The sequence below is a fragment of the Ascaphus truei genome (genome assembly GCF_040206685.1).
Source record: "Ascaphus truei isolate aAscTru1 chromosome 23 unlocalized genomic scaffold, aAscTru1.hap1 SUPER_23_unloc_1, whole genome shotgun sequence".
Taxonomy (NCBI): domain Eukaryota; kingdom Metazoa; phylum Chordata; class Amphibia; order Anura; family Ascaphidae; genus Ascaphus; species Ascaphus truei.
Window position 1 is genome coordinate 508,573 of NW_027453862.1, and position 18,269 is coordinate 526,841.

The window sequence follows — 18,269 nt, forward strand, 5'->3', positions numbered from 1 at the left end:
ACACTGTCCCAGCCGTTCTTATTCCCGCTGTGTCTAACACTGTCCCAGCCGTTCTTATTCCCGCTGTGTCTAACACTGTCCCAGCCGTTCTTATTCCCGCTGTGTCTAACACTGTCCCAGCCGTTCTTATTCCCGCTGTGTCTAACACTGTCCCAGCCGTTCTTATTCCCGCTGTGTCTAACACTGTCCCAGACGTTCTTATTCCCGCTGCGTCTAACACTGTCCCAGCCGTTCTTATTCCCGCTGTGTCTAACACTGTCCCAGCCGTTCTTATTCCCGCTGTGTCTAACACTGTCCCAGCCGTTCTTATTCCCGCTGTGTCTAACACTGTCCCAGCCGTTCTTATTCCCGCTGCGTCTAACACTGTCCCAGCCGTTCATATTCCCGCTGCGTCTAACACTGTCCCAGCCGTTCTTATTCCCGCTGTGTCTAACACTGTCCCAGCCGTTCTTATTCCCGCTGTGTCTAACACTGTCCCAGCCGTTCTTATTCCCGCTGCGTCTAACACTGTCCCAGCCGTTCTTATTCCCGCTGAGTCTAACACTGTCCCAGCCGTTCTTATTCCCGCTGTGCCTAACACTGTCCCAGCCGTTCTTATTCCCGCTGTGTCTCACACTGTCCCAGCCGTTCTTATTCCCGCTGTGTCTAACACTGTCCCAGCCGTTCTTATTCCCTCTGCGTCTAACACTGTCCCAGCCGTTCTTATTCCCGCTGTGTCTAACACTGTCCCAGCCGTTCTTATTCCCGCTGTGTCTAACACTGTCCCAGCCGTTCTTATTCCCGCTGTGTCTCACACTGTCCCAGCCGTTCTTATTCCCGCTGTGTCTCACACTGTCCCAGCCGTTCTTATTCCCGCTGTGTCTAACACTGTCCCAGCCGTTCTTATTCCCGCTGCGTCTAACACTGTCCCAGCCGTTCTTATTCCCGCTGTGTCTCACACTGTCCCAGCCGTTCTTATTCCCGCTGTGTCTCACACTGTCCCAGCCGTTCTTATTCCCGCTGTGTCTCACACTGTCCCAGCCGTTCTTATTCCCGCTGTGTCTCACACTGTCCCAGCCGTTCTTATTCCCGCTGTGTCTCACACTGTCCCAGCCGTTCTTATTCCCGCTGTGTCTAACACTGTCCCAGCCGTTCTTATTCCCGCTGCGTCTAACACTGTCCCAGCCGTTCTTATTCCCGCTGTGTCTCACACTGTCCCAGCCGTTCTTATTCCCGCTGTGTCTAACACTGTCCCAGCCGTTCTTATTCCCGCTGCGTCTAACACTGTCCCAGCCGTTCTTATTCCCGCTGTGTCTCACACTGTCCCAGCCGTTCTTATTCCCGCTGTGTCTAACACTGTCCCAGCCGTTCTTATTCCCGCTGTGTCTAACACTGTCCCAGCCGTTCTTATTCCCGCTGTGTCTAACACTGTCCCAGCCGTTCTTATTCCCGCTGTGTCTAACACTGTCCCAGCCGTTCTTATTCCCGCTGTGTCTAACACTGTCCCAGCCGTTCTTATTCCCGCTGTGTCTAACACTGTCCCAGCCGTTCTTATTCCCGCTGTGTCTAACACTGTCCCAGCCGTTCTTATTCCCGCTGTGTCTAACACTGTCCCAGCCGTTCTTATTCCCGCTGTGTCTAACACTGTCCCAGACGTTCTTATTCCCGCTGTGTCTAACACTGTCCCAGCCGTTCTTATTCCCGCTGTGTCTAACACTGTCCCAGCCGTTCTTATTCCCGCTGAGTCTCACACTGTCCCAGCCGTTCTTATTCCCGCTGTGTCTAACACTGTCCCAGCCGTTCTTATTCCCGCTGTGTCTAACACTGTCCCAGCCGTTCTTATTCCCTCTGCGTCTAACACTGTCCCAGCCGTTCTTATTCCCGCTGTGTCTAACACTGTCCCAGCCGTTCTTATTCCCTCTGCGTCTAACACTGTCCCAGCCGTTCTTATTCCCGCTGTGTCTAACACTGTCCCAGCCGTTCTTATTCCCGCTGTGCCTAACACTGTCCCAGCCGTTCTTATTCCCGCTGTGTCTAACACTGTCCCAGCCGTTCTTATTCCCGCTGTGTCTAACACTGTCCCAGCCGTTCTTATTCCCGCTGCGTCTAACACTGTCCCAGCCGTTCTTATTCCCGCTGTGTCTAACACTGTCCCAGCCGTTCTTATTCCCGCTGTGTCTAACACTGTCCCAGCCGTTCTTATTCCCGCTGTGTCTAACACTGTCCCAGCCGTTCTTATTCCCGCTGTGTCTAACACTGTCCCAGCCGTTCTTATTCCCGCTGCGTCTAACACTGTCCCAGCCGTTCTTATTCCCGCTGTGTCTCACACTGTCCCAGCCGTTCTTATTCCCGCTGTGTCTAACACTGTCCCAGCCGTTCTTATTCCCGCTGTGTCTAACACTGTCCCAGCCGTTCTTATTCCCGCTGTGTCTAACACTGTCCCAGCCGTTCTTATTCCCGCTGTGTCTAACACTGTCCCAGCCGTTCTTATTCCCGCTGTGTCTAACACTGTCCCAGCCGTTCTTATTCCCGCTGTGTCTAACACTGTCCCAGCCGTTCTTATTCCCGCTGTGTCTCACACTGTCCCAGACGTTCTTATTCCCGCTGTGTCTAACACTGTCCCAGCCGTTCTTATTCCCGCTGTGTCTAACACTGTCCCAGCCGTTCTTATTCCCGCTGTGTCTAACACTGTCCCAGCCGTTCTTATTCCCGCTGTGTCTAACACTGTCCCAGCCGTTCTTATTCCCGCTGTGTCTAACACTGTCCCAGCCGTTCTTATTCCCGCTGTGTCTAACACTGTCCCAGCCGTTCTTATTCCCGCTGTGTCTAACACTGTCCCAGCCGTTCTTATTCCCGCTGTGTCTCACACTGTCCCAGCCGTTCTTATTCCCGCTGTGTCTAACACTGTCCCAGCCGTTCTTATTCCCGCTGCGTCTAACACTGTCCCAGCCGTTCTTATTCCCGCTGAGTCTCACACTGTCCCAGCCGTTCTTATTCCCGCTGTGTCTCACACTGTCCCAGCCGTTCTTATTCCCGCTGTGTCTCACACTGTCCCAGCCGTTCTTATTCCCGCTGTGTCTAACACTGTCCCAGCCGTTCTTATTCCCGCTGTGTCTAACACTGTCCCAGCCGTTCTTATTCCCGCTGTCTCTAACACTGTCCCAGCCGTTCTTATTCCCGCTGTGTCTAACACTGTCCCAGCCGTTCTTATTCCCGCTGTGTCTAACACTGTCCCAGCCGTTCTTATTCCCGCTGTGTCTAACACTGTCCCAGCCGTTCTTATTCCCGCTGTCTCTAACACTGTCCCAGCCGTTCTTATTCCCGCTGTGTCTAACACTGTCCCAGCCGTTCTTATTCCCGCTGTGTCTAACACTGTCCCAGCCGTTCTTATTCCCGCTGCGTCTAACACTGTCCCAGCCGTTCTTATTCCCGCTGTGTCTAACACTGTCCCAGCCGTTCTTATTCCCGCTGTGTCTAACACTGTCCCTGCCGTTCTTATTCCCGCTGTGTCTAACACTGTCCCAGCCGTTCTTATTCCCGCTGTGTCTAACACTGTCCCAGCCGTTCCTATTCCCGCTGTGTCTAACACTGTCCCAGCCGTTCTTATTCCCGCTGTGTCTAACACTGTCCCAGCCGTTCTTATTCCCGCTGTGTCTAACACTGTCCCAGCCGTTCTTATTCCCGCTGTGTCTAACACTGTCCCAGCCGTTCTTATTCCCGCTGTGTCTAACACTGTCCCAGCCGTTCTTATTCCCGCTGTGTCTAACACTGTCCCAGCCGTTCTTATTCCCGCTGTGTCTAACACTGTCCCAGCCGTTCTTATTCCCGCTGTGTCTAACACTGTCCCAGCCGTTCTTATTCCCGCTGCGTCTAACACTGTCCCAGCCGTTCTTATTCCCGCTGCGTCTAACACTGTCTCAGCCGTTCTTATTCCCGCTGCGTCTCACACTGTCCCAGCCGTTCTTATTCCCGCTGTGTCTAACACTGTCCCAGCCGTTCTTATTCCCGCTGTGTCTAACACTGTCCCAGCCGTTCTTATTCCCGCTGCGTCTAACACTGTCCCAGCCGTTCTTATTCCCGCTGTGTCTCACACTGTCCCAGCCGTTCTTATTCCCGCTGCGTCTAACACTGTCCCAGCCGTTCTTATTCCCGCTGTGTCTAACACTGTCCCAGCCGTTCTTATTCCCGCTGTGTCTAACACTGTCCCAGCCGTTCTTATTCCCGCTGTTTCTAACACTGTCCCAGACGTTCTTATTCCCGCTGCGTCTAACACTGTCCCAGCCGTTCTTATTCCCGCTGTGTCTAACACTGTCCCAGCCGTTCTTATTCCCGCTGTGTCTCACACTGTCCCAGCCGTTCTTATTCCCGCTGTGTCTAACACTGTCCCAGCCGTTCTTATTCCCGCTGTGTCTAACACTGTCCCAGCCGTTCTTATTCCCGCTGTGTCTAACACTGTCCCAGCCGTTCTTATTCCCGCTGCGTCTAACACTGTCCCAGCCGTTCTTATTCCCGCTGCGTCTAACACTGTCCCAGCCGTTCTTATTCCCGCTGTGTCTAACACTGTCCCAGCCGTTCTTATTCCCGCTGTGTCTAACACTGTCCCAGCCGTTCTTATTCCCGCTGTGTCTTACACTGTCCCAGCCGTTCTTATTCCCGCTGTGTCTAACACTGTCCCAGCCGTTCTTATTCCCGCTGTGTCTAACACTGTCCCAGCCGTTCTTATTCCCGCTGCGTCTAACACTGTCCCAGCCGTTCTTATTCCCGCTGTGTCTCACACTGTCCCAGCCGTTCTTATTCCCGCTGTGTCTAACACTGTCCCAGCCGTTCTTATTCCCGCTGCGTCTAACACTGTCCCAGCCGTTCTTATTCCCGCTGTGTCTAACACTGTCCCAGCCGTTCTTATTCCCGCTGTGTCTAACACTGTCCCAGCCGTTCTTATTCCCGCTGTGTCTAACACTGTCCCAGCCGTTCTTATTCCCGCTGTGTCTAACACTGTCCCAGCCGTTCTTATTCCCGCTGCGTGTAACACTGTCCCAGCCGTTCTTATTCCCGCTGTGTCTAACACTGTCCCAGCCGTTCTTATTCCCGCTGTGTCTAACACTGTCCCAGCCGTTCTTATTCCCGCTGTGTCTAACACTGTCCCAGCCGTTCTTATTCCCGCTGTGTGTAACACTGTCCCAGCCGTTCTTATTCCCGCTGTGTCTAACACTGTCCCAGCCGTTCTTATTCCCGCTGTATCTAACACTGTCCCAGCCGTTCTTATTCCCGCTGTGTCTAACACTGTCCCAGCCGTTCTTATTCCCGCTGTGTCTAACACTGTCCCAGCCGTTCTTATTCCCGCTGTGTCTAACACTGTCCCAGCAGTTCTTATTCTCGCTGTGTCTCACACTGTCCCAGCCGTTCTTATTCCCGCTGTGTCTCACACTGTCCCAGCCGTTCTTATTCCCGCTGTGTCTAACACTGTCCCAGCCGTTCTTATTCCCGCTGTGTCTAACACTGTCCCAGCCGTTCTTATTCCCGCTGTGTCTAACACTGTCCCAGCCGTTCTTATTCCCGCTGCGTCTAACACTGTCCCAGCCGTTCTTATTCCCGCTGTGTCTCACACTGTCCCAGCCGTTCTTATTCCCGCTGTGTCTCACACTGTCCCAGCCGTTCTTATTCCCGCTGTGTCTAACACTGTCCCAGCCGTTCTTATTCCCGCTGTGTCTAACACTGTCCCAGCCGTTCTTATTCCCGCTGTGTCTAACACTGTCCCAGCCGTTCTTATTCCCGCTGTGTCTAACACTGTCCCAGCCGTTCTTATTCCCGCTGTGTCTAACACTGTCCCAGCCGTTCTTATTCCCGCTGTGTCTAACACTGTCCCAGCCGTTCTTATTCCCGCTGTGTCTAACACTGTCCCAGCCGTTCTTATTCCCGCTGTGTCTAACACTGTCCCAGCCGTTCTTATTCCCGCTGTGTCTAACACTGTCCCAGCCGTTCTTATTCCCGCTGCGTCTAACACTGTCCCAGCCGTTCTTATTCCCGCTGTGTCTAACACTGTCCCAGCCGTTCTTATTCCCGCTGCGTCTAACACTGTCCCAGCCGTTCTTATTCCCGCTGTGTCTAACACTGTCCCAGCCGTTCTTATTCCCGCTGTGTCTAACACTGTCCCAGCCGTTCTTATTCCCGCTGTGTCTAACACTGTCCCAGCCGTTCTTATTCCCGCTGTGTCTAACACTGTCCCAGCCGTTCTTATTCCCGCTGTGTCTAACACTGTCCCAGCCGTTCTTATTCCCGCTGTGTCTAACACTGTCCCAGCCGTTCTTATTCCCGCTGTGTCTAACACTGTCCCAGCCGTTCTTATTCCCGCTGCGTCTAACACTGTCCCAGCCGTTCTTATTCCCGCTGCGTCTAACACTGTCCCAGCCGTTCTTATTCCCGCTGTGTCTAACACTGTCCCAGCCGTTCTTATTCCCGCTGTGTCTAACACTGTCCCAGCCGTTCTTATTCCCGCTGTGTCTAACACTGTCCCAGCCGTTCTTATTCCCGCTGTGTCTAACACTGTCCCAGCCGTTCTTATTCCCGCTGTGTCTAACACTGTCCCAGCCGTTCTTATTCCCGCTGTGTCTAACACTGTCCCAGCCGTTCTTATTCCCGCTGTGTCTAACACTGTCCCAGCCGTTCTTATTCCCGCTGTGTCTCACACTGTCCCAGCCGTTCTTATTCCCGCTGTGTCTAACACTGTCCCAGCCGTTCTTATTCCCGCTGTGTCTAACACTGTCCCAGCCGTTCTTATTCCCGCTGTGTCTAACACTGTCCCAGCCGTTCTTATTCCCGCTGTGTCTCACACTGTCCCAGCCGTTCTTATTCCCGCTGTGTCTAACACTGTCCCAGCCGTTCTTATTCCCGCTGTGTCTAACACTGTCCCAGCCGTTCTTATTCCCGCTGTGTCTAACACTGTCCCAGCCGTTCTTATTCCCGCTGTGCCTAACACTGTCCCAGCCGTTCTTATTCCCGCTGTGTCTAACACTGTCCCAGCCGTTCTTATTCCCGCTGTGCCTAACACTGTCCCAGCCGTTCTTATTCCCGCTGTGTCTAACACTGTCCCAGCCGTTCTTATTCCCGCTGTGTCTAACACTGTCCCAGCCGTTCTTATTCCCGCTGTGTCTAACACTGTCCCAGCCGTTCTTATTCCCGCTGTGTCTAACACTGTCCCAGCCGTTCTTATTCCCGCTGTGTCTAACACTGTCCCAGCCGTTCTTATTCCCGCTGTGTCTAACACTGTCCCAGCCGTTCTTATTCCCGCTGCGTCTAACACTGTCCCAGCCGTTCTTATTCCCGCTGCGTCTAACACTGTCCCAGACGTTCTTATTCCCGCTGTGTCTAACACTGTCCCAGCCGTTCTTATTCCCGCTGCGTCTAACACTGTCCCAGCCGTTCTTATTCCCGCTGTGTCTAACACTGTCCCAGCCGTTCTTATTCCCGCTGTGTCTCACACTGTCCCAGCCGTTCTTATTCCCGCTGCGTCTAACACTGTCCCAGCCGTTCTTATTCCCGCTGCGTCTAACACTGTCCCAGACGTTCTTATTCCCGCTGTGTCTCACACTGTCCCAGCCGTTCTTATTCCCGCTGCGTCTAACACTGTCCCAGCCGTTCTTATTCCCGCTGTGTCTAACACTGTCCCAGCCGTTCTTATTCCCGCTGTGTCTAACACTTGTTTAAATACTGTAGCATGCATTCAAATATATTGTCTATACACCAGGAGTGGTCAACTCCAGTCCTTAAGCCCCCACAACAGGTCCGGTTTTCAGGATATCCCAGCAGGAAGGAATTTATTTCCCCCCTAATGAGACATTGGAGTTTATTCTATATCTGCCAGCGGCCAATCTGAATGTTTTCGGTCGAATTTCCCGATGGGCGTCATGGTGGAAATTCGTCCTGAAACAGCCAGTTGAGCCGATTTAGTGATTATAGCATAAACCTCAGAATTGGCTAAAGCTTTTTTTTTTTTTTTTTAGCCTTCTTCTGGATCAATTTAAATACAAGTATAGGATGAGTGTCTCAGTTGACTAAATGTAACATAGGTTGAACTTTTTGGACATACGTCTTTTTTGAACTGTACTATGTTACTATGTAACTAACTATGTGACAAGGTAACTAACTATATAACCACTACTATATGTGACCAACTGCTAAGCCTAAGTCAAATATCAAAGTGACAATATTACAGAAGGTAATACAGCAAAAAAATTAAATATATTCCAAAGGTATCAATAAAGAAAACAAAGATTTATGTAACTAACTATATAACTATGTAACTATCTAACAAACTATGTAACTAACTATGTAACTATGTAACATCTAACTATGTAACTATCTAACATGTAACTATGTAACTATGTAACATCTAACTAACTATGTAACTATCTAACATGTAACTATGTGACTAACTATTGTAATTAACTAGTCAACTAACTAACTTATTCACTAACTATATCACTTTGTATATATTGCTTAGAATCATCAATTATTGTGATGCAAGACAAGCTACAAGGTGACAAACTGATATTAGGGATTTGGAACCCAAGTAACCCCGATGTTTGCTCTTAGGAGAGATCTTCACGTGTCAGCACCCGCGCTTCCTGGCGGCGAGGAAGGGTCGGACCGTGCACTTGTACTGCGCCTGCGGCGTTTTCTGCTCCGGCATTCGCAACGTGAGCTGGTACATCGGCGACGAAGCGGGCGCCGTGATTCGTCCCATTGTGAAGTCCGGCACAGGCGTCCTCGGGGAAATCTACGTTTCTAACACCAGCACCACCCTGACGCTTCAGAAAATCGATCGCGCGCACAATGGGCTCTACTACTGCAAGTTTCACACCGCTTCGGGGGAACACAACCCCCGTTGTGGAACGGAGATCATGGTGTTGGGTGAGTAAAACTGTGGGATGTGGAAGAAAAATGCAATTGCTTTCCAGGGTCGGTTGATGAAAACCTACAGCAAACTAAACATCCTACGTGTGAGCCCATTCACGTGTCTCAGACAGGTCTGCAACCCTGCTCTTCCCCATTATCCCTTAGCATACCATGCTTCCACTGCCGCCAGGGATTCTGGGAAATTACATGAACATGAGCACAGTGTCACCTTTTGCTTCTTATCCCTTTTAACATGGTGCCCTATCGCCTTCTGCCTGCCGCATTACACAGATTTTCAGCACAGCCTGGGTTAAAGAAGTGCAGAGCCAGTAAAACTACTCGCAGAAAGCCGTTTCAACCTGTTTGGTCTCAACAGGGTGAGGCTGTTTACACTGGCAAGTTATGGTGGGTAAAAAAAAAAAGTGACAACAACCCCCCACGTATAGCGTACAGCAAATACAAATATCCCTTGTGTGCACACTCACATGTCTCAGACGGGTTTGCACTGTTTAGTCTGCGGGGTGAGTTGTACGATGGAAAATATCCTTATAAAAACACATGATGTACATTTGTTTATTCGCACGTGTCCCGGGAATCTTTTATCCCACGGAAAGTCGGGACACGAGTTCTCTCTGTGATTTTCTGAGCGACATGCAATCGCGAACTGAGAGTAAAACTGCGTCAAGAGAAGCAGACTGGACGCGAAAGACAGATTAATACATAGGGCGTGGCGTAATTCTTATCACAGTTTAATAGAGAGGCTCCTATGCGCTGGATGCTCCGATACAGTAATGCCTTTCAGATCCCTAATATCTCACCCTCTTGTCATTTAACAGGTTGTGGGACCGCGAACAGCGCCAGGTCCAAAAACACCATGAAAGACGCAATATTAATGGTCCAGACTATTCTCATTGCCCTCTTCATAATAGTCCCAGCAATGCTGCTGAGGGAAATGGTATGTGTATACAGAGCGGGGATATTACGTGTATACAGAGCGGGCGATATTACATGTATACAGAGCGGGGGATATTACATGTATACAGAGCGGGGGATATTACATGTATACAGAGCGGGGGATATTACGTGTACAGAGCGGGGATATTACGTGTATACAGAGCGGGGATATTACGTGTATACAGAGCGGGGATATTACGTGTATACAAAGCGGGGATATTACGTGTATACAGAGCGGGGATATTACGTGTATACAGAGCGGGGATATTACGTGTATACAGAGCGGGGATATTACGTGTATACAGAGCGGGGATATTACGTGTATACAGAGCGGGGATATTACGTGTATACAGAGCGGGGATATTACGTGTATACAGAGCGGGGATATTACGTGTATACAGAAGGGGGTTATTACGTGTATACAGAGCGGGGATATTACGTGTATACAGAGCGGGGATATTACGTGTATACAGAGCGGGGATATTACGTGTATACAGAGCGGGGATATTACGTGTATACAGAGCGGGGATATTACGTTTATACAGAGCGGGGGATATTACGTGTATACAGAGCGGGGATATTACGTGTATACAGAGCGGGGATATTACGTATATACAGAGCTGGGATATTACGTGTATACAGAGCGGGGATATGACGTGTACTGTACAGTATACAGAGCGGGGACCTTACGTGTATACACAGCGGGGGTATTACGTGTATACAGAGCGGGGATATTACGTGTATACAGAGCGGGGATATTACGTGTATACAGAGCGGGGATATTACGTGTACTGTATACAGAGTGGGGGATATTACGTGTATACAGAGCGGTAATATTACGTGTATACAGACCGGGGATATTACGTGTATACAGAGGGGGGATATTACGTGTATACAGAGGGGGGATATTACGTGTATACAGAGCGGGGGATATAACGTGTATACAGAGCGGGGATATTACGTGTATACAGAACGGGGATATTACGTGTATACAGAGCGGGGGATATTACGTGTATACAGAGCGGGGATATTACGTGTATACAGAGCGGGGATATAATGTGTATACAGAGCGGGGATATAATGTGTATACAGAGCAGGGGATATTACGTGTATACAGAGCGGGGATATTACATGTATACAGAGCGGGGTATATTACATGTATACAGAGAGGGGATATTACGTGTATACAGAGCGGGGGATATTACATGTATACAGAACGGGGATATTACATGTATACAGAACGGGGATATTACGTGTATACAGAGCGGTGATATTACGTATACAAAGAGCAGGGATATTACATGTACACAGAGCGGGGATATTACGTGTATACAGAGCGGGGATATTACGTGTATACAGAGCGGGGATATTACGTGTATACAGAGCGGGGATATTACGTGTATACAGAGTGGGGGATATTACGTGTATACAGAGCGGGGATATTACGTGTATACAGAGCGGGGATATTACGTGTATACAAAGCGGAGATATTACGTGTATACAGAGCGGGGATATTACGTGTATACAGAGCGGGGATATTACGTGTATACAGAGCGGGGATATTACGTGTATACAGAGCGGGGATATTACGTGTATACAGAGCGGGGATATTACGTGTATACAGAGCGGGCGATATTACGTGTATACAGAGCGGGGGATATTACATGTATACAGAGCGGGGGATATTACATGTATACAGAGCGGGGATATTACGTGTATACAGAGCGGGGATATTACGTGTATACAAAGCGGGGATATTACGTGTATACAGAGCGGGGATATTACGTGTATACAGAGCGGGGATATTACGTGTATACAGAGCAGGGATATTACATGTATACAGAGCGGGGATATTACGTGTATACAGAGCGGGGATATTACGTGTATACAGAGCGGGGATATTACGTGTATACAGAAGGGGGTTATTACGTGTATACAGAGCGGGGATATTACGTGTATACAGAGCGGGGATATTACGTGTATACAGAGCGGGGATATTACGTGTATACAGAGCGGGGATATTACGTGTATACAGAGCGGGGATATTACGTTTATACAGAGCGGGGGATATTACGTGTATACAGAGCGGGGATATTACGTGTATACAGAGCGGGGATATTACGTGTATACAGAGCGGGGATATTACGTATATACAGAGCTGGGATATTACGTGTATACAGAGCGGGGATATGACGTGTACTGTATACAGAGCGGGGACCTTACGTGTATACACAGCGGGGGTATTACGTGTATACAGAGCGGGGATATTACGTGTATACAGAGCGGGGATATTACGTGTATACAGAGCGGGGATATTACGTGTACTGTATACAGAGTGGGGGATATTACGTGTATACAGAGCGGTAATATTACGTGTATACAGACCGGGGATATTACGTGTATACAGAGGGGGGATATTACGTGTATACAGAGCGGGGGATATAACGTGTATACAGAGCGGGGATATAACGTGTATACAGAGCGGGGATATTACGTGTATACAGAACGGGGATATTACGTGTATACAGAGCGGGGGATATTACGTGTATACAGAGCGGGGATATTACGTTTATACAGAGCGGGGATATTACGTGTATACAGAGCGGGGATATTACGTGTATACAGAGCGGGGATATTACGTGTATACAGAGCGGGGATATTACGTGTATACAGAGCGGGGATATTACGTGTATACAGAGCGGGGATATTACGTGTATACAGAGCGGGGATATTACGTATATACAGAGCGGGGATATTACGTGTATACAGAGCGGGGATATTACGTGTATACAGAGCGGGGATATTACGTGTATACAGAGCGGGGATATTACGTGTATACAGAGCGGGGATATAACGTGTATACAGAGCAGGGGATATTACGTGTATACAGAGCGGGGATATTACGTGTATACAGAGCGGGGATATTACGTGTATACAGAGCGGGGATATTACGTGTATACAGAGCGGGGATATTACGTGTATACAGAGCGGGGATATTACGTGTATACAGAGCGGGGATATTACGTGTATACAGAGCGGGGATATTACGTGTATACAGAGCGGGATATTACGTGTATACAGAGCGGGGATATTACGTGTATACAGAGCGGGGATATTACGTGTATACAGAGCGGGGATATTACGTGTATACAGAGCGGGGATATTACGTGTATACAGAGCGGGGATATTACGTGTATACAGAGCGGGGCTATTACGTGTATACAGAGCGGGGATATTACGTGTATACAGAGCGGGGATATTACGTGTATACAGGGCGGGGATATTACGTGTATACAGAGCGGGGATATTACGTGTATACAGAGCGGGGATATTACGGGTATACAGAGCGGGGATATTACGTGTATACAGAGCGGGGATATTACGTGTATACAGAGCGGGGCTATTACGTGTATACAGAGCGGGGATATTACGTGTATACAGAGCGGGGATATTACGTGTATACAGAGCGGGGATATTACGTGTATACAGAGCGGGGGATATTACGTGTATACAGAGCGGGGATATTACATGTATACAGAGCGGGGATATTACGTGTATACAGAGCGGGGGATATTAAGTGAATACAGAGCGGAGATATTACGTGTATACAGAGCGGGAATATTACGTGTATACAGAGCGGGGATATTACGTGTAAACAGAGCGGGGGATATTACGTGTAAACAGAGCAGGGATATTACGTGTATACAGGGCGGGGGATATTACGTGTAAACAGAGCAGGAATATTACGTGTAAACAGAGCAGGGGATATTACGTGTATACAGAGCGGGGATATTACGTTTATACAGAGCGGGGGATATTACGTGTATACAGAGCGGGGGATATTACGTGTATACAGAGCGGGGATATTACGTGTATACAGAGCGGGGATATTACGTGTATACAGAGCGGGGATATTACGTGTATACAGAGCGGGGATATTACGTGTATACAGAGCGGGGATATTACGTGTATACAAAGCGGGGATATTACGTGTATACAGAGCGGGGGATATTACGTGTATACAGAGCGGGGATATTATGTGTATACAGAGCGGGGATATTACGTGTATACAGAGCGGGGATATTACGTGTATACAGAGCGGGGGATATTACGTGTATACAGAGCGGGGGATATTACGTGTATACAGAGCGGGGATATTACGTGTATACAGAGCGGGGATATTACGTGTATACAGAGCGGGGATATTACGTGTATACAGAGCGGGGATATTACGTGTATACAGAGCGGGGATATTACGTGTATACAGAGCGGGGATATTACGTGTATACAGAGCGGGGATATTACGTGTATACAGAGCGGGGATATTACGTGTATACAGAACGGGGATATTACGTGTATACAGAGCGGGGATATTACGTATATGCAGAGCAGGGATATTACGTGTATACAGAGAGGGGATATTACGTGTATACAGAGCGGGGATATTACGTGTATACAGAGCGGGGATATTAAGTGTATACAGAGCGGGGGATATTACGTGTATACAGAGCGGGGATATTACGTATATGCAGAGCGGGATATTACGTGTATACAGAGCTGGGATATTACGTGTATACAGAGCGGGGGATATTACGTGTACACAGAGCGGGGGTATAACGTGTATACAGAGCGGGATATTACGTATATGCAGAGCGGGGGATATTACGTGTATACAGAGCGGGGATATTACGTGTACACAGAGCGGGGGTATAACGTGTATACAGAGCGGGGATATTACGTATATGCAGAGCGGGGGATATTACGTGTATACAGAGCGGGGATATTACGTGTACACAGAGCGGGGGTATTACGTGTACACAGAGCGGGGGTATTACGTGTATACAGAGCAGGGATATTACGTGTATACAGAGCGGGGATATTACGTGTATACAGAGCAGGGATATTACGTGTATACAGAGCAGGGGATATTACGTGTACACAGGGGTGGATCTCATATGTCTTTCATTTCATTTATGAAGTACAGATTTCTGGAGACCGAAGGTGTTTAGAGATACTAGCTTTGCCTTCCTAAATAAAATGCACTTGAAGGTTATTTTCCAGTGAACAGAAGTATGAAAGTATTCATAAGACGTACGTGTCTGTTCCTTCTTTAGAAAAAGAAGCGCAGTATGACAATTGAAGATCACACGTACGAGGTAAGACCGCTTTCTCCCGTACTGTAACCAATTCCCGGGCTAATTTGGGTTCAGTATTTCTGTATGCATCAAATGTTCTAATGAAGTTAGACAACCTCCATATTAATGAGCAACTGGTTAACTGAGGAAGAAGTTCATAAGCAGCTTGAAACAATTAAAGTAAATAAGGCACCTGGCCCCGATGGCATACATCCAAGAGTTCTCAAGGAGGTAAGCTCAGTAATAGCCAAACCATTATATTTAATATTCAAGGACTCCATTTCCACAGGCTCAGTACCACAAGATTGGCGTAAAGCAGATGTGGTGCCTATATTTAAAAACAAAGCTAGATCACAACCGGGTAATTACAGACCTGTAAGCCTGACTTCAATAGTGGTGGAACTGCTTGAAGTTTTAATACGGGATAATATTCAGGAATACCTAATGGAAAATAAAATCATTAGTTATAGTCAGCATGGATTTATGAAGGATAGATCAGGCCAAACTAACCTTATTTGTTTCTTTGAGGAGGTAAGTAGGAATTTAGACCAGGGTAATGAAGTTGATGTGGTCTACTTAGATTTTGCAAAGGCTTTTGATACGGTTTCACACAAGAGGTTGGTGTACAAAATAAAGCAAATTGGACTTAGTAATAATATATGCACCTGGATTGAAAACTGGTTGAAGGACAGACAACAGAGGGTTGTCATAAATTGAACTTTTTCAGGTTGGCTAAAGTCGTGAGTGGAGTACCTCAGGGATTGGTACTGGGACCCCTGCTTTTTAACTTGTTTATTAATGACCTGAGGTTGGAATTGAGAGTAAAGTCTCCATCTTTGCTGATGATACTAAATTGTGTAAGGTAGTAGAATCACAGCAGGATGTAATTTCTCTCCAGAAGGACTTGGAGAGACTGGAAACGTGGGCAGGTAAATGGCAGATGAGGTTTAATACAGATAAATGTAAGGTTATGCATTTGGGATGCAAGAATAAACTGGCGACTTACACATTAAGTGGGGATAAATTGGGGGAATCCTTGATGGAGAAGTATTTAGGAGTGCTTGTAGACCGCAGGCTTAGCAATAGTGCCCAATGTCATGCAGTAGCTGCAAACGCAAACAAGATCTTATCTTGCAATAAACGGGCAATGGATGGAAGGGAAGTAGACATAATTATGCCCCTTTACAAAGCATTAGTAAGACCACATATTGAGTATGGAGTACAATTTTGGGCACCAATCCTAAGAAAAGACATTCTGGAACTAGAGAGAGCGCAGAGAAGAGCCACCAAATTAATAAAGGGGATGGACAATCTATCTTATGAGGAGAGGCTAGCTAAATTAGATTTATTTTCATTAGAAAAGAAGCATCTAAGAGGGGATATGATAACTATATACAAATATATTCGGGGACAGTACAAGGAGCTTTCAAAAGAACTGTTCATTCCACGGGCAGTACAAAGGACTCGGGGCCATCCCTTAAGGTTGGAGGAAAGGGAATTTCACCAGCAACAAAGGAAAGGGTTCTTTACAGTAAGGGCAGTTACAATGTGGAATTCATTACCCATGGAGACTGTGATGGCAGATACAATAGATTTGTTCAAAAAAAGTTTTGACATATTTTTAGAAGGGAAAGGTATACAGGGATATACCAAATAAGTAAACATGGGAAGATTGTTGACCCAGGGAGTAATCTGATTGCCAATTCTTGGAGTCAGGAAGGAATGTATTTTTCCCCTTATGAGATATCATTGGATGATATGACACTGGGGTTTTTTGTTTGCCTTCCTCTGGATCAATAAGTAAGTATAGATATAGGATAACGCATGTGTTGTCTAAATTTAGCATAGGTTGAACTTGATGGACGTACGTCTTTTTTCAACCTCATCTACTATGTAACTATGTAAGTTTCAGCGAGTTCTGTACAAGGCTGAACACACATTTCCAAGGAATTCATATCCTGAGAAGATTACAGTCTGACAAACCAGATATTTGGGGTCTTGGCAAAAAAAGTCCTATTCATTTGAGATGGGGTTTTAAGCCAAAAAAGGCTTGAATGGCTGCTTAGGAGGTTATGGAACTACACTCTAGGTCAGCGGTGCTTAACGCTTGCCCTCAAGGGCTACCAACATGTCAGGTCTTAATGATTTCTCTGGTCAATCAGTGATTGAGCCACCTGTGCTGAAGCAGGCATAGCCTTAAAACCTGACCTCTAGGTGGCCTTTGAGGACAAGAGTTGAGCACCCCCTGCCCATGGTGATAAATTGACTTACCAAGATTCACGTTGAATTAATTTAAGGGGCAATGTCTCCGTCAGTTATATGATACTCTACAGCCGAAGCATTACGTACAATATTTTCAGATCTGTTGTGATTCCGTTATTTGGTAAATCTGTGTTGGTTGGAGCTTGATCTAAAACACCACATTTTGTATGCAGGGTTTAGCGATTGACCAGACCGCAACCTACGAAGATATTCTCACCGTGCGAGTGGCCACCACCAAGTGGATGGCTGGAGAACATCCGTGTCAGGAGTAAGGCAGGAAGAGGCAATAGCTTCATCGTCCCAGTGACAACCTGCTACATACAACACAAGGCTACAAAGTCATGAAGCCAGTGACACAACCGCAACCGTGAACCTAAGACTATGAAGTCAAGAAGTTAACGCCTTAACTTGAAAGATGGATCACCCAACATAAGACTATCAGGTCCCCAAGGCAATGGCTAAATCCTCACAGGGAAATGCGCATCATGCAGCAGAAAATGTCAAGGTCACCAACATAACTCAATTCTTGCAGGTCATGTCTTTCCCTTCTCGGTGTGTCATCACCGTGGGCAGAGTACAGATCAAATCAGCTATTTAGTTTATAAGCTAAGCGCTAATCGATTCTGAATTGACTGGAATCTCATTATCATATGTTGGGGCTCCACCACCGGCGCCCTACATAGGACCTTCATGTGGTCCTTAGTAGCCATACCCATGCTAATGTCATACTTAGGCAGCTACGTGTTGTTCAAGCTGAATATATATATATATATATATATATATATATATATATATATATATATATATATATATATATATATACACACACATGGTACAGATGTTATAAATGCTTGCAAAATGTTGAAATATAGTATTTTTTTAAGTCTCTAAATGGATCTAAAATTACATTGTAATAAGCTTGTGGACCTCCTACTCCTAAATGTTTGCTGATCTGACCCCCTTTGGGGAATCGAGTTGAAGAGCCCTGTCATAGGTCCCTTCAATCAGTTCCCATAATGTTACACATTCACATCATCCGGCCGAAAC

The 18,269-nt window shown here is 47.4% G+C and overlaps 1 protein-coding gene across 1 annotated transcript in view; it reads left to right on the plus strand.

Moving 5' to 3' along the window:
- The window catches only part of LOC142474757 (B-cell antigen receptor complex-associated protein beta chain-like), a 43,606-nt gene extending 25,613 nt beyond the window's left edge, over positions 1-17,993 (plus strand). The window contains exons 3-6 of the mRNA XM_075580983.1: positions 8,569-8,886; positions 9,708-9,826; positions 14,940-14,981; positions 17,396-17,993. Coding sequence (XP_075437098.1) covers positions 8,569-8,886; positions 9,708-9,826; positions 14,940-14,981; positions 17,396-17,494 — 578 coding nt within the window. The 3' untranslated portion in view covers positions 17,495-17,993. The remainder of the gene's footprint in view (positions 1-8,568; positions 8,887-9,707; positions 9,827-14,939; positions 14,982-17,395) is intronic.
- Positions 17,994-18,269: the final 276 nt, after the last annotated feature.